Source organism: Cyanistes caeruleus, chromosome 2, assembly GCF_971803275.1.
Source record: "Cyanistes caeruleus chromosome 2, bCyaCae1.hap1.1, whole genome shotgun sequence".
Lineage (NCBI taxonomy): Eukaryota > Metazoa > Chordata > Aves > Passeriformes > Paridae > Cyanistes > Cyanistes caeruleus.
In genome coordinates this window covers 109,928,058-109,955,345 of record NC_141702.1, presented here as the reverse complement: position 1 = coordinate 109,955,345, position 27,288 = coordinate 109,928,058, and the positions used below count along the sequence as shown (strand labels likewise).

Sequence of the window (27,288 nt, the reverse complement as noted above, 5' to 3'; positions counted from 1 at the left end):
ACTTCCATAAATAAATGATGGTTCCCACACAGAAGCTCTTCAGCAGAAGCGTTTATACACTGGTTGGGAAAAGTCAAGGCTTGATTTTCCCCTCACTGGCTCTGTGGCCAGTTGCTTCAGGTTCAGAGCCACAGCAGTGACCTGGTGGGACATTTGCTCCAGGCCACACTGGTATAAATTACATCTCCTTTTACGAACATATTTCTTCTCTCTCTCCCCCTCCATTCTCTGTTACAAAATCTCAGGTATTGTCACCAATCTGTACAGTCATTACCCTACACTTGCCTTTTCCCAGCCAGAAATTCCATCTATACAGACTACACTAGTAAGAGTCAAACCAGAAGAACATGTAGATTTTCTAATAAATCACCCCTCAATCAAAATCTCTTCCATACTCCTCTATACTGTCACAAGCAATCCCATACCCTTGGTGCCACTGGCATCACAAAGAGGTATCTTCATTACCTCCTTTTTTTAGACATTGGATGTGTCTAGATTGTATTATACTTCCTCTGGCTTTCAACACTCCTTTTAAGTTGGGCTGTCTCCCCCCTTCTCCATGAAAGCTGTGTTTATTTGTGCCCTCTCTTGCTTGAAATTCAGAAGCTTTCATCCCTTGAGGACATCACCTGAAGTACAGAGTTCTTCTGCAATTTCCTGTTCTGCAGTTTAAAGGCTCTCCTCCTACTGGCACGACTGAGCCCACATCTCAGCATACTGAGATTTAGGTAAAGCCCAGTCCTGCACAGCCTCCTTCTGTTCTAAATTAATTTAGCCCCCCCTTGTCCCATCCATTTTCCCAGTCACCTATGAAGATCTCCTTCACCTCTTCACTAATGAGATGGGGCAAAGAGACTCCTTCACCTTTGACCTTCAATCAACAGGTCTGACTTGAGGTCCTGCCTAACAGCCTTAGTTCCAGCTCCAGTTTTGCCCCAGTTCAGGAGCAAACTGATGCTGCATGGTCTCCCTGGCTGATCAAAAGTATCAGCTCCCAGCACCACTGGCCCAATCCAGGGCGCCACCCACTTCCCACCATTAAGGACTGCATATCATTAGTGCCCTTGCTCCACAGAGATTTCTATAACAAGAAATCCAATGTGAGATTCACCTCAAATTTACAGGCAGGGCTGTAATTTATCGCCTGAGAAGGCTACATAGCACTTGGGAACCAAAAAGTCTACATGAAACACCATGGCAGGCAGCTTCCACCATCTCCTTCAAAAAAATACAGCCCCAGAATTCTGTGAAGTATTCCCTTGTGATTTCAAGGGACATATACTTTACATTGCCAGAAACTCAGGCACCAGAGACCAAACCAAGCCAGGGACACATGGTGAACAGGATGAAGAACAGCTCAGAGGCCAATAGGCTGTCCTTCCATCAAACACCCCAGGAAGACTGTAATGGTCGGTACCAGCCCAAACCAGCACTCACTCTGGAATGCTGTTCCAGTGACCAGATGTTTGCAAGCAGGCACTTGCAGAACCAGGGTGGAGGTCTTACATTTAAATACTTTCAATAGACTTTTCTTACAGTTTCACATAGTCTATATACCACTATCTGACCACAGAAATACCTTCCTTTTTCTCCCACAGCAACTTTGTCTCCTTTGATGAGAGACCATGTGAAGCTCCTTCTGGAGTCCAAGCAGATCACTTAAGCAGCTTGCCCATGTGCCTGCTGTCTCTTTCACAATGACTTGCTGATTTGTGGAAAACATTATTTCCATCATGTTCCTTTTTTTTCCCAAGTGGCCCATGGGCTCCAGAATCCATATTTAATTTCAGTTTCCCTGTGGCTAACCATGCCTACTACTTCTGCTAAGTATCTTCAGTGGGGATACCAACCAAATTATATATATATGTGTGTGTATATATATATGTATGTATGTATATGTATGTATATATACATATGTTTGTATGTATGTTTGTATGTATGTATGTTTGTATGTATGTATGTATGTATGTATATGCACATATTTTTACATGGTAGGGGGATTGGCACTAGATGATCTTTTGGGTCCCTTCCAACCCAGGCCATTCTATGATCCTGTGATCTTATACGTAAAATCTATAGAAACAACAGTGCCAAGTGAGCTTGGCTTGATTACAAGAGACCCAGTGCATTATGACGTAGTCAAGTTGAAAGGCAATAAAAGACAGCTTTTTTCACAAAAAGACAGCACAAAAGCACAAGAGCCATGAGCAGAGAGGCCAGGTGAGCACAGATCACATGGGAGCAAAGCCTGGTTTCCCTGCATGATCCACTGGAGACTCCTGAGCTATGTCAGCAGTTCTTGGCAGAGCAAGTTACCAGTGCCTGGGGAATGGGGTGAGGAACAGCGCTGCTGGTTGCCAGTCACATCTCCACACAGAGTGGGAACACAGCATGCACATCTCACAAGGTCTGGTCCAAGCGATCACAAAGGGCTCCAAAGCCAGGCATGCTTCAATGTGGAGAGCCCAGAGAACACCAGGATTGTTGGCAGAAAGATATGAGAGCTGGGAGCAGCTAGGGCTTAGATCAAATAGGACTCTACCAGCAGATCAGTGTCAGATGCTGGGCTGGCAGAAAAATTAGACTAAATGTGAAGGAAGTCAGATTTAATGGGCAGTTTTGAGTAAGGAGCCAGGGGTGCCAATAGAAGATGGCAATGGGAGTGGAGACAAGACAATGCCTGTATTAGCCCAAGCAACAGAATGGTGTTGGAGAACATTTCTCCAGGTCCCATAGGCTGTGCTGTCGGCCAGGGGCCCCCTTCAACCCTTACCTCAGGGTGGGCTTGGGTGTGCTGTGCACACTCTCATTGTCCTCCATCTCTGGGCCACTGTCACTGTTGTTGCACTCTTCCAGGCTGTCATAGAGCAAGCCCAGGTCTTCTTCCACCTCCTGGGTCTGGTCTACAGGGTCAGAGTCCAGGACCTGTGGGACCAAACCCAGAGAGCAGTGAAGAGACATGGAGTTACCTGCATCCCACAGCAGGCATGTATGTACAAGCTGCTCGTCATGAGGCACACCATGGCACTGTTCCCACCTCAGGGAGGCAAAGCCAGGCTGTGGAAGAATCCAGTGACATTGTCATTGGGCCAAAGGAGGGTGCCAAGAGCATCCAAAGGAGTCTTAGACACCCATCACACTTCCTGGCAGCTAGGACACCTGGGAGGACCTTCACTGGCTGTGTTCAGGTCCTGAAAAGACCTCCACTGGCATGCTTAGGCTGGGCTGTCAGCCAAGAGAAACCATTCACAGGCTGATGTTAGCCTGCAGTCAGTCTAACTGGACAGGACTACCCCTGCAATGCCAGCTCCTGGTGCAGAGTCAGTGTATGACAACACTCTTCTTCCCAGGCCACCTCTCCCCAACAGGAAGGTGCTTTTTGATTTGAGCACAAGTCTCAGAGCTGCCTTCTTGAGGCAGAACACTTTGGAAAAGCCACATCCTTGTCTCTGTCATGTCTCACACCACCTTTGGCACATCCCTGAGATCATGAGCCTTGTGCTCCCAGTGAGTGGGAACCTGCACACTGACACCTACACATCTGCAGGAGACACTGCCAGATGGGACAGCTTTCCTGTTTCTTACCTCTTCTGTCACTTTGAACCTCTTCAGCAAAGCCACAAATTTCTGCTTGAAGTTTGGTTGCTAAAACAAAAGAAGGGAAAAAAAAAAAATCAGCAAAACTATCAAACCACATTCCAAGCTAAGATATAGGCCATGGTTATTCTCTCTAATATGCTGTCCATAGGTCCATGGTCAGCTATGATTGCTCTCTCTCTAAATTTGTTGTTTGGACTGCCTCTGTACTCCACAAGAAGCCACTGTCTGGGCATGAGGAAGGATGCAAGGACTCATACTTTCTCTGCTACAGGCTGGAATAGCACTTAATTTAAACCCTGTTTCTCTCCAGACCACCTGGTTGAGCAATACTACCTTTGAGCAAGAAAAGATGGGAAACTAACTCAGGCAGAAGGTGGCCATGGATTTTCAGGTTTGAAGTCAACAGGGATGAGAAGTTTGGAGAGCAAGGGTCTGGCAGAGCAGCTCCTGCCTTCTGCAGACATGCAGAGGAGCTGCTCATAGTTCAGCTTTCCTTGTGCCTACCATCCCCTTCCTTGAGAATGGAAAAGGACCATATGACAGCAGCAAGTCAAAACTCTATTGCACACAGATCACCACTGATACAAAGCCAGGCTGAACACAGTACAGACCATGAACTGGGATAAGCTCTGAGAAACAAGCTAGCTCATTAGTGGCAATAGTTTTGCTCCTTCACAGAGCCAAGGGCTCTCTCCCCTGCTCTGCACCAATGCCAGCATCCCCCCTTCCCAACACCCCTCACTGCCTTAAGTGAGGGGAGAAAGTGAATCCCTTCCATCCCTTTGATCATGTTGTAAATGCTGATGTTACTCTGGCCATTGATGTGGTTCGGCTCATTTTCCTCCTGGCCTTCTTGGTTTTCCTCAACTCATCCTCTTCATCAAATAGATCCTGCAGGCAAAAAGTCACAGTAAATTAGAACAACTGAGTTCATGGAGCAGCACCTCCTAAAAGTTTCCTGACCCACATTTTCCCTCCATTTGAAAGTTTTGATCCACTCTGCTCCCAAAGTCTTGTTTCTCCTTTCTGTTATCTCTGTCTATGGAGCTCCTCCTTCTTTCTCCTTAGCACTGTCCCCCTTCAGATCTTCTTTCCCAGCCCTTCTGTCCCCAGGCCCCTCCAGAGAAGTGTGTTTTTCTCCTGCTTTCCCCTCTCCAGAGTTAGCTCAGAGAGCAAAGCACATGAATCACAAAAAACCATTTTTTCCAGGGATTAGCCTTAACAATATGCACAACTCTTCAGGGACAAGGGTCCCTGATGTATTAACCCAGCATGATGAGACAGGTAATCTGGAGTCTGGAGGACCCTTGTGAGAGACTGAAATGTTACTGGTTAATGACTTGAACAAATAGGCATTTGCAAAAGCAGCAGGTGTGCTCTGCTGAGGCCCAGCAAACCAAAAGGGGAGGAGGAGAATTTTTGAATGTGTGGTGGAGAAGCCTCTGATCTGCCTAAGAACAACCTAGGTGCAGAGGGGTGAGCACTCCTCACCAGAGATTGACCATGACAAACCAACCTTAATTTAGCAACAAGCTAGGTTTTGAGCCAGAGAAAGGAAGAGGCCACAAGAAGCACAACCTGCTGTGTAGGATAATGCTTTTCATCTGGCCAAATAGCCTCCCTTACACAACTGGCTCAGGTATAAAACCTCCTCCCCCATGCCCCCCTCCCTTAGGCATGAAGGTCTTCTTCTCTTCTGATGGGGCATAACTGGCTCAACTACACTGAAGTGAGAGCTCTCATGTCTTAGAAGGTGCCAAACTATCAAAGACACCTCCCAAGCCCTCTCAGACTGATTTCTTAGGCCTTTCACCTGAGGACTGCACCTAATCCACAGTGTTGCACCAGATCCACAGTGTTACATCAGACAGTGTAAAAGTCCCCTCTCCAGGGGAGGTACCTAGGCATTCCCACCTAAACCTGAACGTATATTAACCATTGAACTCTCTGTTTCAGGGGCTTCCTCCATCTAGACTGTGACCATCACTTTGACTAACTAGCACTTTGACTTTTAACTATCAAGTCTGAATCCACAGGTGGTGATATCTTTCCACTATCTACTCTATATTTTTATACAGTTGTATTACTATAGGTAATAATAACCAAAATGGCTACATACCTCCTTTCCGTTGCAACCAGGTTGTTCTGAAATAAACTTGCCATACAGATATGTATTTCTAAACACTGGTCATCCAGTGTTGCTTCACTCTAATCTGCCCCAAGAACCTTCAGTTACCCTCAGATCGTAACAACCCTGAACAGTTTGTGCTTTATCAGCACACGACCACAAGGCTTTCCATGGCCTCAAGTACAGGCACCACAACAAGAGCACAGCAAACAGCAGTGACACAGCTCATCTCAGGGCTGGGATGGGTCTGCCACCTCTGACCATTTTCAGACCTACTTCTGGCTAAAATCCCTGTTTTCCCTCAGACAATGAGCAGTCTTCGACCTGTTACCACAGGGAGAAAATCATGGTGCAATATGGAGAGGGCTCAGCAGGGATTTTCTGCTGCAGATCAGACAGCTCCAGAGACAGATGGATGAGATCTATGGCTCTCCAACATCCCTTGCCCCACCATGGACTTGACAGCAGCCCACTGCTGTCAGAGTTCTTTTTTCTGTCAGGTATTATGGCTTTCAGCCCTCTGAAACAATGCCAAATATTTACAAGGGGATGAGAGGGCTCAGAGTGATCAAGAACCTCAGTGCCTCACTCTTGCCCCAGAAACAGGACCAGGACACAAGGCATCTTGCCAGGCCTCCCTTACCTGACCCTGCACAGCATCATCACTGGCTTCCTGCTCTGAGGAGAAGCTGTCATCATCATCTTCAGAGTCGTTATCAATGTCTGGGGAGCGATCTGAAAGCAGACAGTGCAAATGCCCCAGCTCAGCATGATGCCTGTCATGGCTCCAGTGAAAGGACTGGAATTACTGGCAGTACTGAGGGACACACTCCGTTCCCCATGTCCCAAATGTTTGCCTGCAGGTCTGAGCATTAAACACACCTGATGCTTTGATTTTAGGACCTGAGGGGACGTTCCCGTCCTCATGGTCGATGGGCTGACTGGACAGAGAGTAGATGCTGATTTCAGCCACTCGAATGTTCACATCCTTCATGTTGCTGTGGAGGCCCAGGAGTTGACCACCATCTGTCGGGTGCTGCATTACCTAGACAGACAGACAGACAAGCTCCCTGATAGGGTGACACAATAGCAGGTGATCATACCCTCTCTGTATTATAGCCAGCCAACAAGCCAGAACACTCACAGCAATGAGACTCTGCCTGCCAGCCCTGTTCCCTGCCCAGTGCTGGCACAGGAAGGCAATGTGGGGCTCCCCCCTGTTCCCAGCACTCTATACCTCAGCCATGTTAATGATTCCCACTGCCAGGGTCTTGTAGCCCAGGATGGTGCGGTTCTTGTATCTCTTCCTCCGCTGCAGCATGATCTGTAGTTTGTTGCCATCTCTCTTGAGGAAGTGTGGGTACTGGGGAAGGGAAACACAGAAGATGGCAGCATGAGGGCAAGGCTCAGCATGATGCACAGGTAGAAAACTCCTCAATGCTGATGTACAGCAGGATCTGACCTGCTGAGCCTTGAGGTGCCCCTCAAAGGCCACCTGCACTTATCCATCATCCTCCAAATCCCAATGCCCAGCAAGCAATCCCTGGAGCAATGGAGCAGCAGGCAAGTACAACAACCAAGCACAGTAGGCCCCTCCATAGATGCTGTGCCTTTCACACTTAGCCCTAAGGGTGTACTTGCTGAAAAATGCCAGGTAAGGGAGCCATGGGGACCAGGCAGCACCAGGTACCTGCAGTGAGAAGGTCAGCTCCAGCTCAGTCTCCATCAGGCCCCCAGGCGGGAGGACGTATTCATTTGACCTCAGGACTCGCTTTGAACCCTACAACAAGATTGGCAGACACACACACTGAGCTCAACCACAGACTCCACTGCATCGCACACACAAGACAACTGTGTTCACAGTCCACAGGGAAAGAGAGAATGCCTTGACTGTTCTGTTCCACCTTGCAGAGCCACCTTTCACATGCCTACCAATACTTTGCAAAAGCCTGCAGTATCCCCTGAGCTGCCAGAGGTCCCTTCTCTTTGCCCACCTGCCAAGGATCGCTGCTCTTCACAAGCTTGCTGTACTTAACTCTCTGCTCCTGCTGTGCCAGTCCCATGCTATGGAGGTACACCCCTGGAACCACAGGGAACCATGCAGGGCAAAGCAAAGGATCCCAACACGCTGCCTGGCCAGAAAAGGAACAGGTCCTGGAGACATCTCTCCCTCAAGCAGACAGGCCCAGTGCAGATCCCTGTCTAAGTACAGCTGTCAGGATGGCTCTGCTGGGACCAAGTCAGGATATCCAGGAGAACAGGGGTCCCCCTGCTTGCTTAGCTTGTCTCAGAAAACTCTCCCAGTCTTTTCCTCAGGCAACAGTCTTTATCTACATACAGAAATAGTTTTTAGCAGAAGGGCAGTAACAAAGGCACTCTGATTATGTTCCCACTCCAACTCTTCGCTTTAACTCTGCCTGATCTCTATGTCTTGGTTTCTGATAGAGACACTGAATGACGTGGGGGTACAAAAATGCTGTCTGCATGCACCAGACCCTTTTGGCTGCAGGGTGGCACAACCCACAGATCCTCCCAAAAGCTGTCTGCAATGCTGTTCCCAGAGACCATGCCAGGAGCGAGACTTTCCTGCAAAAGGTCTTCCTAAAACGGAAGAGAAGAGGTGGAGCTCATCCCCTTCACCATCTGTGAGCCTTCCTGGTCAAGAACACACTGACCCTTCCTAAACTCTTTGACAACAGATGATAGGCAGTCACAATGACAGTACCTATTTACTTTAGCACATTTACCATTTGCTCTTTGTTGCAGAGAGATTATCCACCAAAGAATCATTCTTTCATCAAAACACAAGTAGAAGTACAATTACTCTTCCTGAAGATGATATTTCTGGGGAAAGACTTTTGGCAAAGAAAAGGTGAGGATATCCTGAGTGGTGTGTCCAGGAAGTGATGGTTTCATAAACATTGCTGTCCTGTGCCTTATTGTCATTTACCACTATGGAAGTTACATGCCCAGCCTCAATCCTAGGTGAAGTGAATCCAATCCCTCAATGAAATGCCAGTGCACATCTGTGCGGCATTGCAAGGACTGGGACAAAGGCTACTTCATTATTACAGTGCAAGGACAAGGACACAGAAATACTGAGGATTCTCCATCCTCTGAGAAATTCCAGCCTCAACTAGACATGGCACTGAGCACCTGATGTATCTCAGCCATTCTGTAACTTGAGTAATGTCAGTCAAGACCAATTTCTCTGCAGAACAGTTGAGTATTCCTATGAATACTGCAGAAAAGCTTAATATCACACTGCTACAGTGAAAATGGTGGATGACAAAGAGTGTCAAGGAAGGCAAAAGCAATAGGGACAAGTGGTGGTCACAGGTTTTTGCTACCTAAGAACTGAAAACACACAGAAGCTTTCACTACAATACACAGGTACATAATGCCCAGGTCTGGTTTGCAAGGTACAATCCCAAATTTCAAGTTTAAATCTGTCCTGATTGGTCTGGTTTATAAGAGGGTTGAGACTAGAACAGCATACCACATCCAGAAAAAGAGAGAGAACTAATATAAGTACTGGACTAGTCAGACAGCAAAATACTAACCAGAATTCAAGCTGAAGGAGCGTTTTGGGAGAGAACAGCCCATTAATATAATTAACAAATTTAGGGTTTAGCTAGGATTGCTCAGGCAGGAATGAAAAAATACTACAAGTGGTTACAAAGAGATAAGAAACAAGCATGAGTGAGGCATAAACGGAAAACTCTGCATAATAAGAAAGACAAAACAAAACAAAACAAGTTCCTTCAGGGAGCAGGGTTGGGGCAGCAAGCAGGCCTGGCAGAGGCAAACAACTTTTTTAGCCTGGCCTATTTCATAGCACACACTCTTGTTTGCTACACAGTGACTGCCAATATCATCCCTCTACAGCAGTACCAAGGCTTGAACCTGAGTCACCAGAGGTATCCTGCAGTCAGATGCAGGAAGATCTGCATCCACAGCACCTGCCACAGGAGCTGAAAGTTCTGGGAGTGCTGGGGCTTGTTTTCTTCTTTCTTTGATTGTTTCCTCTATTCATGGCTCAAGACAGGGTGTTTGTGAACTACAGTCTCTCTGCCGAGAGGGAACACTGTGTTTCCCTTCGTGCCATAATCAGTTGCGATACCAAGGCAGGTATCTGCAGCTTTATGGAGCTGAGCCAGCACATCCAAATCTCTTAGTGCCACGCTGAACAACACACAGAAGAAAATGCTCTATGACGTCTCCAGTCTGTTAAAACAAATAATGAGGGATAAAGGTTTAAAAACCGCTCAAGTGAATGAGAGCAAATCCCCTTTTTCACAGTAGTTCAGGCTTTATCTTACTCAAATCCATGAAACATTATATATTCAAATCACCTCTGAGAAATGGGTAAGTTCTGTAGACATAGAAAGCTTCCCTTGACAGTGGCATTTTCAGATGAAGGAGCAGGTATCAGCACATGGCACCCTTAGAAGCTGTATTTTAAGACCAGAAGGGCACTGTGAGAAGGAGATCAGGAGTTCTGGACAGGCTTACACTGTCCTTTAGGTCATGCACATTTTTTAAGCAGACTGTCTCCAGAAGCTATTCCCTGGGGGTGGCAGCCCCGTTCAGACAGGGTCAGAGCTTTATCTCCATGCCACCTGCCCTTCAGAGCAGCAACTTCCTCACCCTAACAGAACTACTACTGAAATGAGGGAAATATAAGTCTCCTTTCCTCTAGTCCCCAGCTGCCCCCTTGGTAATTTGCAGGTCCTTTATAAATTACATGCATCAGCTGTTTCCATCCAAAAAGATGGAATGTTCACTGGAAAGCCTTCAAACAGTTTCTTACTAGTGTGACTCATCTGTTACCTAGGAGAGAAGCAGGAGGAATGGATCCATCTGAGGCCACTCTGTAGGCACGCTGTGCTGAAGCTGCCTACAGCTTCCATCTGCCTTCCAGCAGTCCCAAACCCTGCCAAGAAGGCTGGTCAGGCAGGTGGAAGCAGCCTGGGGAGGAACACAAACTCAGCCCACTTCCACAAGGAATGCTGAGCCATGGAGTAATGTGGGAAAAAGCATTCTCCTTGTTTTCTTTAGCTTTGCAGTGAGCCTACATCAGCATGCAGCCACAGCTATGTGGCCATGCAGAGAGGAAGGTGACAATGTTTAAATTAAATCCCTGAATGCAGCCTCCATTCCCTGACAGGAAAAGGGAGCCTGCAGCAAGGAGGCCCTGTGGCTAAGACCTATTAATTTTTTTTGCCATCAGGGTTCAAGATTGGCCTTTGGCAGGGATGGAGGTGGTCTGTTTTAAAGAGCTGGAGTCCCACTGTGCAGTCACTTCCACAGTCCCACATTTGCAGCATGTGAGGGCTGTAGTTGAGGACATGCACACTCAGTACATGTCAGCCCCAGCATAAGTGGAGCTGCACAGGTACCCAAGGGTTCCCAGTGCAGAGAAGCACATTTGGCTTGGCCTGACTGTGCAGGACAGAACTCAGGGAACACCCCAGCCCTCCCAGTCAGGTAGCAGCCCCCCAGTCCTGTGCTGCTGTCAGCTGTGGCCCAGCCTTGATTGCTTCCACATTTCCAAGGGCCAGCCAGGCAGCTCTCTGCTATTCAGGTTGTTTCCTTGCTAAAGCAAGGGAAACAGGTCTCAGGAAACCAAAGGGGCACAGGTCTCAGGGGTTCCAGGACTTTCAGCTCTCCTGAATGACACCATACACACAGTGACAGAAAGGCCACCAAAGTGGGACACTGACCAATAGTGCATGGACCACAGCCTCCTCCTACTGTCCTAACTCCCTGCCCCAGCTTTCATATACTTCACTTTCAGTTTCTTCTGTGCGAGTGAACCAGGTCTGCCATGAAGGCAAACTCCACCTCCCAGAGCTCCGCTAATACTGCAGCTTCCAGCATTAATCCAGGATTTAGATCCTAATGTGTACGGCACAAAGAGCTCTGTGGGAGCACAAAGCTGCTGAGCTGCTGACCCATGGTGCTTTCAAGGGGATCAGCTGCTTTCGTGCCAGCTGACAAGAACGAAGGAAGGACACCAGTGCCCTAGCTGGGTCAGGGAAGCTGTGGCCAGGACAACATACTCAAGACACATTTTGTTTCCGTGCTGTCCTTTGGCAGGTGGAAAGGATGTGCCTGCACTCCCATCTCTCCACCACCAGCTGCAGAGAGGGTGGAGGGATTGCACATATCAGGATGGTGGCAAATTCCAGAACCCTTGGCGACAAAGATCCTCTCCCCTCCCTTCTGCCTGATTCACAGTAGAGGCACCAGGCCTAGAAGGAATGCAGAGGGAAAGGGAAGGGATATTAGAGGCAACTGTGAGATCAGACAGGGTACAAATGTCAGCAGAATGTTATGCACAGAGACATTGATCCCTTGCACCTTTCCCTTCCCACCCTTCACTCCCCAGGGAGTGATCTGGGTGGAAGACACTGCTGGAAACCATCCAGCACTGACCCTCTCTTAAAGGGTATGGAACAGTGGGATGACAAACTCCAAACAGCAGTTTGAGAGGAGGGCCTTGGCAGAGGCAGGCAGGGAGGCATGACAGATTCTGTCCCACCAAATCCAAATTCTGTCTAACCAAATTCATTCCTGATACAAGCCAGCACCAGGTATCTCACTGCTGTCCCTGGGGCATTATTCCCACCTGAGAGCCAAAATCTCCCTGAGTGTGCTGAGACAGAGGGGTTGGTTGGCACTAGGCAAGGGACATGCAGACCAACACTTCACAGAGGGCACAAGGATGGGCTTGGCTTGCTGCCATCAGGCAGCAGCAACGAGAGGAGCCTACCTGAATCTTCACAGCGATAAGCACAGAGCTCAGCTCTTTGTCCAGCTCTTTCAGCACCGTGAGTTTCTTCAGGCGCAGACTGCAGAGCCTGTAAGACAGAGAGAATGGGATACATTCAGGCACCACCATCCCTAGGGCCCTGCCACATGGTACCCGGTGCTCGGAAGGCAGCCTGGATGCTTGGCCCAGTCGCAGGCACAAGCTTGGCCTAGGAACGCTGGCATTCACGCGCCACGGAGACAGCCCATTGGGGAAAAATGGAAAGAAGGAAAATTAACAGAGCTGAAGCAGGCTTAAGGGATTAGCATGCAACAGGAAGTCCAGCAGCAGGCCATGTGGTAAAGAGATCCCTTCCCAAGCAGGGCTGTTGCCAGCTCTGCTTAAATCTACCTTGGCCACAGCACTGTTTATTTATAAACCAAAGCACTTAAATCCACTCTTATCCTGGACTTAGTTAAGGCAAATGTTCCTGTGCAGACATCACAACTCAGCTTTTCTCTTGCACGGTACCACACAGAGCTGACTTGAGAAGCAGCCCCACAGGAGGCTTCATACAGCTTCAGCCACCCTGACAAGCTCAAATCCTGGGGACTCAGCATGGTAAGTGGCACTTCCAGGAAAAAGCTAGGAAGGATCCTGAGGCTAAGTGAGAAGAGCTACTTTTGCTGCTTGAAGGAATAGTGCCACTCCAATCTCCTGCCTAGGAGCCTGCAGCAGGACTCCCATGGAGACTACTTGCAAGGGACTCTGTATCAGGGAGCAAAGCCAGACATGGCACTCCTTTACCAGCAGTAAGAGCATGCTGATGTTTTCCAAGTTACCCTCTGTGCTCCATGGTTGCATTGTTGCAGACTCTGGTTCCCAGGACTTCTGCGGATATCAGCACGCTAGACCTGAGAGTCAGGCCACCCTGCCTGGAGAACAGATTTGGCTAATACCAAATACCTTTCTGTCTGACACACTGTGCTCTCCAAAGGCCTGCTTTATTTATTTTTAAAGGAAAAATCCTGCTCTTGCTATGCTGATGTACAGAAGCAGTGTGGAACAATCCCAGAGATGGAATGACAGTAAATTGCAGGACTTAGGGCTTATCAAGCACTCACCTCCTACCATATCCCTTATATCATACCCTATCCCTGTCCTCCCTTATAAAATAATTTTAGCTTGTGCAGAAGGTTTTCTGGACTGTGACTGCAACCCTGCTGCTCTGCCCTTCATGTTCTGGTCCCTCCTGGTGGAGACCACAAGTCAGGAAGCTGGGTGTGCAGAGAAGCTCTGCACAGTTGTTTGCCAGATGGCTGCATTCTTTCAGCCAAAACGCAGAGCACAGACCCTAAGCTCTCGTGCTCTGTGCACCCCAGCACTAGAATAAGTGGTCCCATCTTTGTCCACCCTTCCCCTCTGAGCTTCTGTTTGTAGGAAGGGAGAAACCTTATTACCCGAGGCAGGTTTCTTCCTCCCCAGAAATATCTAGTCATGATTAGGGGTGAGCTGCAGGGAGCACGGCCGAAGACAAAGAGGCACCTCTCAGGCAGGGGGGACTGAGTTCTCACCAGAATCAGTGGTACAGCAATTCCATCAAATGTATTAAAGGAAAGCTTGCAAAGAGGCTAAACTTAGATAACAACCACCACCAACCAGTGCTAATTGTGACTGTTGTTAGACAAGCCACAGAGAGAAATGAGGCTTGAACATGTAAGACAAGGACAGTACATCTACTCAAATTTTCCCTGCAGCACTAATTTAGCCACAATAGTTACCTGCATGGAAACGTTATCCCTTAAACATTAAAACTTACATAAGGATATTCAGTCTTAATTGGAGGATGCAGAAAGGTTATAATTCTACCTGGCAGTTGCTCTCACTGCAGAAACACACTCCTTATCCAAAACTAATTCACTCATTATCTCTTCATGCTCCTCTCTGAGACAGTACCTGGTATTTTTCCAGGGCAAGAATGAATGTCTACTGGTCAGCTATGCCCACTTGGGCAGCCCTTTCATCTCTGATATGGCACTCTTCTCTTTCTATCCCTCTCCGGCTTTCAAGATCTGTTTAACACAGTGAGAAACGCTGTAGTCTGTCCTTGGTCCTTCCCATACCACGTGCTAGAAGGTGGTTCCCCCTTTCCACCCTCTACTCTTCCTCCCTGCAGTACTCAGACATAAGGTACTTAAAGGTATAGCTTGCACCCTTGCAGCTCCATCCCTTCTCAAAACAGTGCTTTCTAAAATAGAAAGCCCTTCCCACAGGGATTAACATGCATGTTTTAGAGTCTGAATGTACTTGCAGCACAAGAGCACACAATTTTTAAGCAGCTTGGCTGTCCCTGATGATCCTCTTTCGATCTGTTACTTAACCAATCCCTCCATCACCCAGATTTGCATCAGTGCTGAGTGTTCAGTGCCAGTACAGGGCAGCAGAGCATCTCGCACTAATCTCTGCAGATATCTACAGGACAGGATCAATCCACAGTGATCAGACGCTGCTCTGGACATTTCAGCCAAATCCCATTGCAACTACCCCATGGTTTTGTCCAGAACTGATCACAATGTGATCCCTGAAAATCACTTTTTGGTAAACAAATTATAAATCTGGAATTACTTACTCCTGTAATTAAACAGAACAAGTAGCAACTATTCTTGAGCTAGGGAACTGCTGCAGGGACATCCGCTATGCTGAGTTGTGGTAAATATGTCTGTGTAACATTCTGATAGCAACAATGACTGACAGCAACAAGGAAAATGAGCTCCAACAGGGCAGACTGACAGCCTCCTGGAACCTCAGTACTCCTACACTCCTCTACTGGTCATTTCCTGGTGAGATTTACCAGTGTTCCCTGGTATTATCTTAAAAAGTGCTGCCTTCTTTCCCTCACTAAAGGATGAATATGGAGCTTTTGCTCTGAAGTTTTAATCAAACATTTCAAATGCTTTCACCAAGCTGGCCTGTAGCTATCTTGAAAAGGAAAGCTCTTATAACATGCATTTTGTGAAATTCAGTGCCAGCAGCAAAGCACTGCCTCCAGCGGTTGTTTGCAAAAGCAATCAAGAGGTCACAGAGGACACACAGTGCCTTATTTTTGTTAAGGAAGCTTTCCTGTCTAACCATCCAGCATGACAGGTAACTGTACTAATTCTTACAAATTGAATATTTATTCTCTAAGGAATAGATACTCTGCCCTGCTGATGTGAAGAATCCCCATTCTTTCCACAACATTCCTGCTGCCTGACACACCCCAGAAACATACCAGGAGTCCACAGAGATGTTAGTTCACTTCTCCTCTTCCCTGGGGTGCTGCACGTGCCAAGGCTACTAACCCTGGTCCCTGTGCACTTATCCCTGCTAAGAGTGGTTCTGCTTCTATTGCTTTTACCTGGCCCACCACAGTGTCCTTGCAGGCTGTCTTTGCAGGTAGGATGACAAAACATCTGCAAAAAGTACTAGATTTGGGTAATATAAGAAAGCATCAGTTAAATCAGTCTGTGGTTTACTTGAAATGTGCATCTTACAGGTGATATTCTCCATCAGAGAATAATAGAATTGTTAAGGTTGGAAAAAACCTCTAAGATCACCAAAGCAAACCATTAACAGAGCACCACCATGCTCACCACTAACCTTGTAAGCCATGTACACAAGTGCCTCATCCATTTGTTTTCTGAGTATTTCCAGGGATGGTGATTCCCCCACTTGATTCCAACACATCTAGACCCTTTCAGTGAAGAAGCTTTTTCCTAATATCCAATCTAAACCTACTCTGGTGCAACTTGAGGCCGTTTCCTCTTGTCCTTGGGAAAACGGCCTTTCCTTGTTCCCTGGGAAAACAGGCCAACCCCCGACTCAGTACAACCTCCTTTCAGGGTGTTGTAGAGAGCAAGGAGATCACTCTGAGTCTCCTTTTCTCCAAGCCAAACAGCCCCAGGTCCCTCAACCACTCCTCATAAACTTAATTCTCTCAATCCTTCATCAACTCTGAACACGCTCCAGCACCTCAATGTCTTTTGTGTAGTAAGGGGCCCAAAACTGAACACACTGAGCTTCAAATCATCGGACTTGCTGAGTTCAAGGTGTCACATCCTTTTAAGATGATGTAACCTGCCATTAGGAGGATCAGTTCATACCTATGTATATTATCCACTGTGGTAACAGAGATTGGATTGCATGCTGTCTCTACAGTACTTCCACTGCACGTGGAACATGGACTGTTATGGGATGTCCCAGGATAAAGAGGCAGATTTCTCCAATATTGTTGCTGCTACTGCTGACAGTGATTTACTACAGGCTGGTCTTCCCAATGGAACTGAATCAAGTTGAGTGGAATAATACGTGAGTGGTTTGTGGTGCAGTCACAATTTCTGCATTATCACTCCACTATCTTTACTTCATGTACATCAGGATTGAAGGGATTTGTGTAATTTGGGAGCCCAAGAGAAAGTGCAAACACCATTTTATTGCTTTAAAAGCTTGTTCCCTCTCTGTGCCCCATGCAACAAGTTCTGTGTTTTCATTATTGGTTGCCTCTGTCAGAGACTCAGTCAATTCCCCTAACCCAGGAAACCACAGCCAATGAAATCCCACCATTCTGAAAAAATCTTCATATCTGCTGTTTTTTTGTAACCAGACATGTGAACTTAATTATGGCCTCTATTCTTCCTGGGTCTATCATTTACTATATCCCTTCCTCAAAATAAATTCTAAACATTTTAACTTTGATACAGCTGAAGTCTGGCCAGAATTGCACTGTGTCTCCATTATCTGCCAGAGTGATGCACAGATGTACAGGATCTATTTTACAAGCATTCTCATCACTATTTGTTATACCAAATCATGTATGTATTATCCAAGAACAAATTCACTCCATTTTATATTTTTATTGCAGTGCAGTAAGTGTCAAAATTCTCTGCAGATTCAATGGACCTAATCCTCTACTTCCTGGAGACCAGAGAAAGAGGACATTAAAGCATTTTCTTATCTACTTTTCTTTGTCTTTTCAATAACAAAAGGTAGTTTTTTGCTTTCCTTTTCACTGAAGGGGTAATATAAAGCATTATGCAACAATTTCCTGCTTGGGCAGTACTCCTTGCATAGCTTCCTCCTTGAAGAAAATGAAAGTGGTTCCCCAAGTTAAAAAAACTAATATTGTTTTGAAAAGCAAAAAGGTTTTCTGCTGCTCTGACTGTGCCACTCAACTGGGTCACAGGTGATGCCCTCCATGTATGAACAGAACTAATCAAATCTTCTTAAAAGCAACTACAGCAGTCTTCCTCATTCTGGAAGAAGTCTTCAAGTATGTCTACCACCCTATTACTTATATATAATGTACATGTATAAAAATATGCTTTTAGAATTGTTTTTCCAAAGTATATATAAACATTATTATAAGCAAGTACTTGTCCAAAGAAAATCTCATCCAAATAATAAAGCAGTGTTTCAGCTGATGTGAAACAGCTGGAGAATCTGCTCTTGGCATGGTGCCCACTGCAGCTGGAACAAGCCAGGGGAAAAGCCCAGTGTGCATCCAGAGTCACTGCCCAACCCTGCTCCATGCCCCAGCCTCAGAGCCAGTCCTTATCCCCAAGTTAAGGGTCAAGCCCATGAAATGCCCTCTTTTTCTGCTGATATCCTGTGATGTTCATTGCTTGGCTTACCAATCACTCGTGAGTGGCAGCTCACTCTCTGGATGAGACTGTTTCCCTGGACACTTACACTGATTTCTCCAAGTGGCAGCAGCCAGGGAGAAATACCTACAACATTTGTAGGTAGCTTCCATGCCACCTACAAATGTTAGAACACATCCACCATTCCCAGCACTGGCTCTCTGTGCATCCTTGTCAACACTGCCACCATTATTGAATGCACAGACGTGGACTAAGCCTTCAATAGTGTCACTTTAGCTGCTCTTCAAAATTTTTCCTGACTTTGACAGCTCAGATTTCCCTTCAAGGTGATACTAAACTCTGAGACTGGGCTTCAGGAAAGATGCCAGAATTTCCGTGGGGCTCACAAGGCACGGGACGCTCCCGATGCTCCTGTACCCCTGCCAACCACTGGAGTAGCACCTATTCCCAAAACATGTTCCCGCTAGAGGGCAGAAGGCAGCCGGCCAGGACCACAAACCCGGGACACCCTGCAGACTGTCTGGTCGCATGGAGCAGCTTGTAAAAGCAGATCTGATCAGAAGGGTGTCCATCCACAGAGCTCACCTCGGATAGCGGCCAAAGCGGGTGTCAAGGGAAGAGCACACAAATGTTGTGCAAGTGGCGAGACACCACTCGAAATGTGCCACAGCTTCCTGAAAGCAAGATCCTCCCCGAGCCCCAAGTGGTGTGTTTGCATGAGACACCACTGATGCACGCAGAGGGGAGGAGAGACCTACTCCACTTTCAGAGACCAAGTCCCTGTTGCCAGCAAACAGAGCAATGAACTGGGACAGCAGCAGGTTCATCAGGCTCTGCAGATCAGGCATCAGGACAGGTAGGTGCGCCAATTACAGATGGATTGGGAGGAAAGCCAGCATCAGCCTGCTTTGAGAGCTTCCCCAAGGGAAAGAGAGACAGAGGACTCAGGGCTTGCTAACACACTCTTGCCACTCTCCCCTCCAGCCTCTGCAACTGCTGCAACCTGGGACGGGCAAGTAAAGCAAGCTGCATGGAAGAGATGTAACACAGTAGGATGCAAAGGCCAAAAAACATGACAGCACCCTCCTGGGGTCACCAAGGAAAGAGCTAGGGCAAAGGCACCAAATACCTGCAGGTCCCTCAGCCAAGCTACATATAGTGGTGTACAGCACAACAGCCCAGGTGCTGACCAGCATTCTTCTCCTTGCCATAAGACATTCTGCCAGACATTTTGTCTGCATCCTGGCTGATAGCAGCTTGCTACCAGAAGCACATGTCTGCCCTGCTGCTGGATCCAAAGCAGGGTTCTGTTACTGCAAATTGCAGTAGGTTTGACTTATCCCAATTCCCAAGTGATATTCACAAAGAAAATCCTAAAGCATGAAGCACAAAAGACAAAACCTCCCGACGTTGATATGTCCCTTCATTTCCTATGAAGCATGACACAGCTTACAGCTCTGCCTGCCTCAAGAAATCCAGCCTGTTTTCCCACATGACTATTTCTCCCCTCCATCATCCCATCTTCTTCCAAGTGCCCCTAGACAGACCAAACCCAAGACATCACGGAAGATCAGATTACATCCTCCTTCCTTTTGTCTTTGAGGGTTTTAACAGCAAAGGAAGGGGTTTCTTGTCCTCACTGCAGCAGCTTGGCTGCACTACAGGGGAGGAGGACAGGCAAAGTCATGCTGGGGAGGGCAAAGAATAACAGTATCAATAGGATATACATTACCAAGAGCAAGGTATCATCAAGCAATTCATCCTTAGTCAGGAGGCAAGTGGGAAGAAAACAGTGTCCTGCAAGCAGATACATCTACCTTTCCTTGTCTTCCTGATTGGCTCCTTGCAGCTGCCTAGAGTTTTCTTCACAGCCTTGTGTCCTGGTTAGCATTTCCCCCCTGGAATGGCCATTCAAGATAGACTGCAGTCACTGAAAAGAGGCCAGTGCAGTGCATTAAATGGGACCTCAGCACCACTGTACTGAATTGGAGCACCTCATTTTTTTAATTTTCCTATTCTCACAGAAGGGAAAATCCACACCATCACCCCTTGCTGCTCTCATCTGACTGGGCAGGCCATTCTTAACTGCATCAAACGTCACCATCTCACTGTGTATGCACATTTATCAGGCATGCCCTGCTTCAACCAGCCCTTGGAAGAGTGCCTAAGTCTTTATTCTCTGGGGGGACGATCTCTGGTTTGGTCAGCACCCAGCTGCTCTGTTAAACACTCTGAAGCAGCTTTCCCACCTGCTGCAGGGACTACACAAGGCTCTGCCCAGGGGCTCTGACTGCCACCCAGAGGCCTCCCAGGAACCACCTTCTCTTCCATCACACACTCAAGCATTTCTTTGTGCTCAGAGATTCATCTCATAGTACTGCAATACTACTGAGACAGCACACAGCCGCTCTCAACAGAGGCACAGGAAAAGGGCAGGCCGTGTCCCAAAGACACACAACAGTCAGGACAAGGCATAGCAGGCATTCCAGGCTGGGTCAGGTGCACCAGTGAGATAAGGAGGTTCAGAGAAAGGACAAGGAAATCAACACTATGCATGCCTCAGCCAGCAGCAGTAGCTACTAGTGATCACCACCAGCAGCCATCGGAGCTGCTTGCTACCGGTGTGAAAGCAGCCAGATGTAAGGGAGGAAGGCACAGACAGGTACTGGACTCACTGGTTTCGTCTGGAAGATTTAAGATTCGCTCAGCATTACAGAAGAGATTTGTTGGATTTATCTAAGAGAATACAAAAATCTTTCTGAATACCTAACAAGATGTACAATATCATCCTCTTCCTCAGGGTTTTCTAAACTTGACGTGTATCTGACGTGTAGCCAAACTGCAGCCAAAATTGTTCCTGGAGCAGCCACTGTTTCTGTCACAGGAAGGTTGTAACAGCTCATGCTTTAGAAACACGCTTGCTGAAGGATGTCAGCCAACACGCATCACTGAGTGTGTACAGCAGCCCCACGCCCAGGGAGTCACACAAGGAGTGGCAGATGGACCAGCAGCAGTGCTGTGCTCAGGGTGCAGAGCACTTCTCTTTCCTAAAAGCTACATCTACTACAGACTTTCAGCTGCTTTTGTGCTGCCAAAATGTTACTATGCTAGCAAGGCACACCAAAGATTTGAACTACTCATAACACTGCATTTCCAATAAAAGAATGGCTACTTGGGACAGGAGCTAACATTGAGATACCTCTGCTTGTAGTGAGGCTGTTCCAAGCAGGAGGGCACCAATGCAGAGGTCATGAGATCCCAAACCAGGACAGAGCAAGCCTGTCTGCAATAGAAAAACAGCTCTCACACAAACGTTTGGCCAAGGCCATACAGGAGCATTCCCTTTTCTCCAGTACCCCCACAAAGCATGGACAGCAGTGACACTCAAACCAGCGAAGATCTCTGGGATTCCCTCTGGTTAGGCCTGCAGCAGACAACTCCAGAGTATATGTGCTCTCCTTCTCAAGCCCACTGAACCACCCTCTGATGTTTGGTCGTGCCTCCTCACATGGACAAGTGTGTGCCAGCATCTCTTCAAGCAAATGTTTCTAAACAAGACAAATGGTGCTTTCTCAAACCAGTTCAAACACAACAGCGGAAGCCAGTCAAAGATAAGCCTACATTATGAAATGCTGCCTTCCTGTTCCCAGATTTCTTTAAGCACAACTGTCCCTTACAGGCTCCATAGCTACAGACAGCTCCAGAGTTTCATACTCAGTAATGCAGGCAGCCGCAAAAAGAAGGCTGGCCTCTACTACCTGTTCATGTTGGTACACTGTAGGCACCAGACAGAGAGATGGCCAGCATCAATATATAACCTAAATGCCACCTCCTCACTTGAGGACTGCTTCCTCCTGATCCTCCCTGCTGCAGACTGAGAGCTCCCACAAGTTTTGCCAGCCTAGAGAGCAGATTGCACACAAGATATACATCTTTTCTATCCTGATCTCAGGGGACATTCCTGTTAAACCTACCCAGAACCTCAAACTCCCAAACAGGAGGAGCACAGCCTGTCAGCAGTGGCAGGGCTATTCCAGCCTCCCTTTCCTAGCAAGTCTCCTCTCTCTAGACAGAATTCAGTATAGAGCTATGCCCAGCAGAGTTGTTTCCCAAAAGACTTATAAACCTCTCTGTTGCACAAGTCTCTTAAACCACTGATCTAGACCAGTGAGGCCACTGTGCAGACCACACACAACAAACCCTTGCCTGAAAAGTGGGGAAGCTAAGAAAGGGCAGTTGTTAAAATCATAGAAGAGCAATCAGTCTGTGTATTCAGTGATAAAAACAAGATCAGAGGATGGAGTGAAAAACCTGAGATCTGTCTAGAAAGACACTTGGCTACTTCAACCTGTCACTAACACAGACATGCCAGACCTAACCCACACTCCACAACAAGGAGCTGCAGCTTACCTGATGCTACAGAGCAGCTTTCCTTTTAGCATAGGGGTACCTGCAAACACTCCAGTGTGCACTGCTTCTTCCCATCAGCCTGCTTCAGAAATGCCCCCTCCTGGGAAAGATATCCATCTTGAAATACTATGGCAACACAAAGCTTCTGGGCTGTTTCTATCCAACTATGCATGCTTTTCTGAGGCAGGGATGCCACACAACCCATGCAGCTGGAGTGGAAGTGACAAGGCAGTATACATTGCTATGGCTCACACTAAATTCCCTAGCTCAGGAATACCACGGTATTTACCAGAAAATCCCAGCAATAGAATACACTGCTTTTTGTCCAGGTCCACTGACCTTGTAACATCAGGCTTTCTGGGAGCAGGCATCAAAGAGCATGAACCAGCTATGCTGCAAAAATAAATGTGTCCAGGGAGCAGCCTGAGCTCCAGTGGACCACAGCAGAAGCAATTTCCCCTCAGGGCCCTCTCCAGGCAAAGCATGCAGGCAGCTGCTGTCCACAGTCATTCCTGCTCACTGGCACCACAAGATTTCCCAGCAGGCTGCCAGGCTGTCCAGCAGACTGCCCCTACTCTCCAAGGTGCTGCAGCTTGGGCTCAGCAGTGTCAGACAGTTACTCACAGGCTGGAAAGGCCCTTGGGGGTCCCAGCAAGCAGCACACAGACTGAGCAGATGACACCACATGTACCTGCAACTGGTCACTTCCAGATGCTGTCCCAGTGGAACAGGACATTCTTTCCAAGGATCACTGTGCCCATTCACCTTCTCAGCAAGCTGCAAGCAGAGCCAGGAGCTATCACAGCACACATTTCACCTAGCAAAAGGGTCCATAAATAACTTGGTGTGCCTCCTCACCACATCCTGTATTACAGCCACACCGGGCACCGGCAGCCATCCAAAGACACCCTGACTAAGAAAATTCAAATTTGTAACACTTCAAAAGTTCAACACCCTACCAACCACTTTGTCTCTTTAAGGCACAGTTTTGTAGTGCTCACTGAAGCACTAGAATGCCTATTGAGGAGCTCAGGAAATGGAGGGATGGGTGATTTATCATACAATCCTTCCCACCAACACACAGGGATCTGTGGCTGAAGGATTTCCTGTACAATAGGCGCACACAAAACCACTTGGCGCAACAGAGGCACTGCTTTATGCCCATTATCTGGGCACATGCTATCCTGTATATGTTCAGATGCAGCATCCTTGCTTTCTAAGTACTCTGAATTTAAACAGGAGGTCATTAAGCATTTCTGAAATGAGTTATCCTGAGCTCTTGTACACAGGCTTCCAGAAGACCATTTGCCAGTGCACATACTACCTTGAGACTGGCCCACAGGAAGCTCTACACCAGCCAACTGAAGCAGAAGAGACAAAAACGTGGCTTTTTTGGTTCACTGATCAAACTGTAAAACAAGCCTATAAAAGAAATAAAAGCTAGTTCCAGCACAGAATAATACTGAAAAGTTTTTAAAACAGCCATGAGGGGACACCTTTGAATCTGACTCTATCCAACAATGGTTAGTAACGGCAGGAAATAAGACTGCAAGTGACTATAAAATTGCAGCCAGTTGCAGTTTTTAAGAGGACCCAAGTCAAGGGAAAGCAACATCAGAGAAGGAAACTCAAATCCCAGGATCTGGACATACAAAAAGGGTACCACTCAAAGAAAAAAAAAATAAAAATTCAGAAATATCTGACAGTTCCTTAATAGAAATGCTGCTTGCAGCTATAAACAGGCTGCCAGGCGAGGTGAATGCACGCCTCAGGATAATGACATATAGAAAAGAGGCAGAGGAAGCTGTTTCCCAGGGAAGGCAGGTACCAAAGCACAGGGTCTTTTGTTAGCACAGTTCCTTGGATGCAATCACCCTACTCCTCCCCCACATGAAAGATCAATCAGATATTGTCAAGAGTGTTCAAAAGAGCCTATTAAGCTTGCACAGGGTGCTCACAAAGAAGAGGCCTGTGCATCCAGGGAATCCCTTTATTGTGATCCCTGCAGCTCCCTATCACGTTCAGCTGGGTGAAAACAAGCAGGGAGAAAGAAAACAATGCACAGCACAGCGAGGAATACTAGGCAAGTGCCTTGCTATCCCAAATTCATGGAGCTGGGAGCTTTCTAGAGGAGAGAACACTGCACTGGTTTGTTACTGCAGAAAGGGCAGACACAAGGCACAGACACAGCAAGATGTAGCTCAGTGGGAGTTTCCAGAAACATGCTTCAAAGGTGGGGTGGGAGATACAACTTCATTGTACCAAGTCAGGATTTGGGTTTACCTAGTGGGATAGAAACAGCCTGCTCTCAAAGCAAAGCGAAATTGCATTAAGCTGACCTCCAGCTATACCCATAGTGCAAACAGTGTCCTGAGGAATAAGAGACAGGACAACAACTACCATTTCCCAGACCCTCCTCAGTGCAACAGTGAGCAAACAAATCAACATGTAAATAACTATTCCAGGAGAGGACAACATCCATGGAAGAAAGTGACTGCATGGAAGCCACCAGTTGGCCGCAGCACTGTAAGGCAGCCTCCCCATCTCAGCAGATGGTCCTGTACTTCCCACTCAGAATCTGCCACCAAGCTAGTGAGGACACAAGTGCTGACCCCAAGAGCTGGCCTTTAGTGTCCCTTGCACTCTGTTCCAGATCCAGCACAGACTGCCAAGCTGCAGGAAGGAGGTGGACAGCAACATTCACATGGTCCTGACAGGCTTATTTCCAGCTGCAGGAGGGCACCACCACAGCTCAATCAGGGTAGTGCCACCAGCAAGATTTCAGGATGTGTCAGGAAGAAAGGGAGAACAGACTGCTGACACAAGTCACCCACATGCAGGATATTTGTTCATACAAGCCAATTGCAGGAAGAGTTGAGAAAGTTATTACCATTATTTCTACATTTGCCTGCTTAATCTTGTTGTCCTAGTTACCACAGCCCTGGTGACTAAGGCAACCACTCTTGGCAAGTAAGACACAGAATACAATGAGATGTAACACAAATATTTAAAATGACTCTCAAAGAGCAAAAGCAGAAACAAGTAAAAGCAATTCTGTGCCTCCAGCATCACTCCCAGTCTCGCTTCATCTAATACATTTCTCATCACCTCCACAGGAGGTTGAGAATGGATACTCAGGTGTGTTTGTGGTGTACCCAGGAGACCCAAGGTGGGCTGCAGACCCAATTCAAATGTCCCAGAGCTCCCCTACACACTCCCTCTTCACAGTGAGTTAACTGTACAGACACTAACATGTACAGTCCTGTGCCCAGACTGAAGATCAGAACTTGTGTTACCATTCAATAAACAGCTCTTCTCTATCCATGTATGATCTCTGCAGCATGCAGGCTGCAGGTTCATAATGCCCTGGAGCATTTTACACGGGCATTTCAAGGCATCTCCATCTAGGAACGGAGTAACATGACACTCCTGTGGTTTCTGAGATCACTATCAGCTCTGCAACAATCCCTGAGCACATATTTGCTTCTCTGTTATTTTTATCACAGACATACAATACCCAAAACATCTCAGGCTCAAGGCTGTGTAAAGGTAAGTCAAAAGTTACTTTAAGTGAACCACATGACTCAGACAATATAAAGGCACTTCTGCTGTCCACAGTCCAGAACCTCCAACTCCAAACTCTTATGATAATGATCCAATGCATATCAAGCCCAAAATATAAGCAACTCTTGCTGTCATAGAACTCCATGTAGCATTTCACTAAGCTTATCTTTTTCTCCCCACTTGCTATTAAACTTCACATAAATGAGACAAAACTACATGTTTTATATTTTAATCAAGATATCATTTATGCAGAACCTGTAAGAGTGAAAATAAAAACTGGAACAGCATTTGATAGACACTGCATGTTTAGCTTGCTCTGAACACTAAGTACACAATAGTGCTGGGCACCTCACAAGAAAGAAGAAAACAAAATTATTATGCTGGGATGGGTGATCAGATCTTGAGGAGAAGATGAGAAAAATTCAATCAAGGTATGCATATAATAACCCATGATGCATCATAATAAAAAGTATGTGTTTAAAATAAGAAAGAAAAAGATAATTTCATCCCTCTCCTACTCTTAATTATACAACATTAGAGCTCTGTATAGCATTTAATTAATTAGGCTGCTTACCTGTTAAAAGTTAGCCACACAAAATAGAATAGAATAGAAAATGAAGAGACCATCACCCAGGACTTTGTAAGCATCCTCAAGAGAAGATGTGGAGCTTCAAGAAGAAAATTTGCTAGTATGTGGAGCCAACAGTGCTGCACACTGAGCTCACAGGAGAGAAAGGGACAGTTCTGCACAGGCTGAATGTTCCAGGGTGTGGGATGGACTTCCAGCTAGAAAGCATCAGGCCCTGAGTTACCTCAGAAGCTTGGAAAACTCTGCCTTCCAAGGGCTTCACTCACGGCCTTGTTTGAACTACGTTCCACTCAAATGAACTTCAGAGGAATGACCTCCCTTGAAGCAAGCACTGTTTTAAAACCATGTTTCTGCTGAAGTTATCAATATTTTTTCATTTAAAATGAAAACAGCATAGGGTTTTCAAATCAGTCTGACCTAATGCAATGGGGCCAGGACACAACTTTAACTACTTTTGAACTACAGCTATGGTAGGAATAGGCAAGTAAAGGCAACAGGGAGGCTGCAGAGAGGCAGAGGCTCTCACTGATGTGCCCAGCTGGAGGGAAGGCAGGCAGGCAGGCACCATGCTGCAGCCATCAGCTCTTTGCCCCCACCTCTT

The 27,288-nt window shown here is 46.9% G+C and overlaps 1 protein-coding gene across 7 annotated transcripts in view; it reads right to left on the bottom strand.

Moving 5' to 3' along the window:
* The window catches only part of LOC111926612 (phosphofurin acidic cluster sorting protein 1-like), a 53,069-nt gene that overhangs the window by 7,564 nt on the left and 18,217 nt on the right, over positions 1-27,288 (bottom strand). For 6 of the 7 annotated variants that reach the window (XM_086879049.1, XM_086879050.1, XM_086879051.1 and 3 more), the window contains exons 2-9: positions 12,507-12,594; positions 7,419-7,508; positions 6,966-7,091; positions 6,611-6,773; positions 6,372-6,463; positions 4,411-4,491; positions 3,586-3,645; positions 2,774-2,925 (exon numbers count right to left, since the gene is read on the bottom strand). In XM_086879049.1, coding sequence (XP_086735175.1) covers positions 2,774-2,925; positions 3,586-3,645; positions 4,411-4,491; positions 6,372-6,463; positions 6,611-6,773; positions 6,966-7,091; positions 7,419-7,508; positions 12,507-12,594 — 852 coding nt within the window. Of the gene's footprint in view, positions 1-2,773; positions 2,926-3,585; positions 3,646-4,410; positions 4,492-6,371; positions 6,464-6,610; positions 6,774-6,965; positions 7,092-7,418; positions 7,509-12,506; positions 12,595-19,856; positions 19,901-27,288 lie in introns of those variants that run through there. The other variant, XM_086879053.1, reaches the window with a different exon arrangement.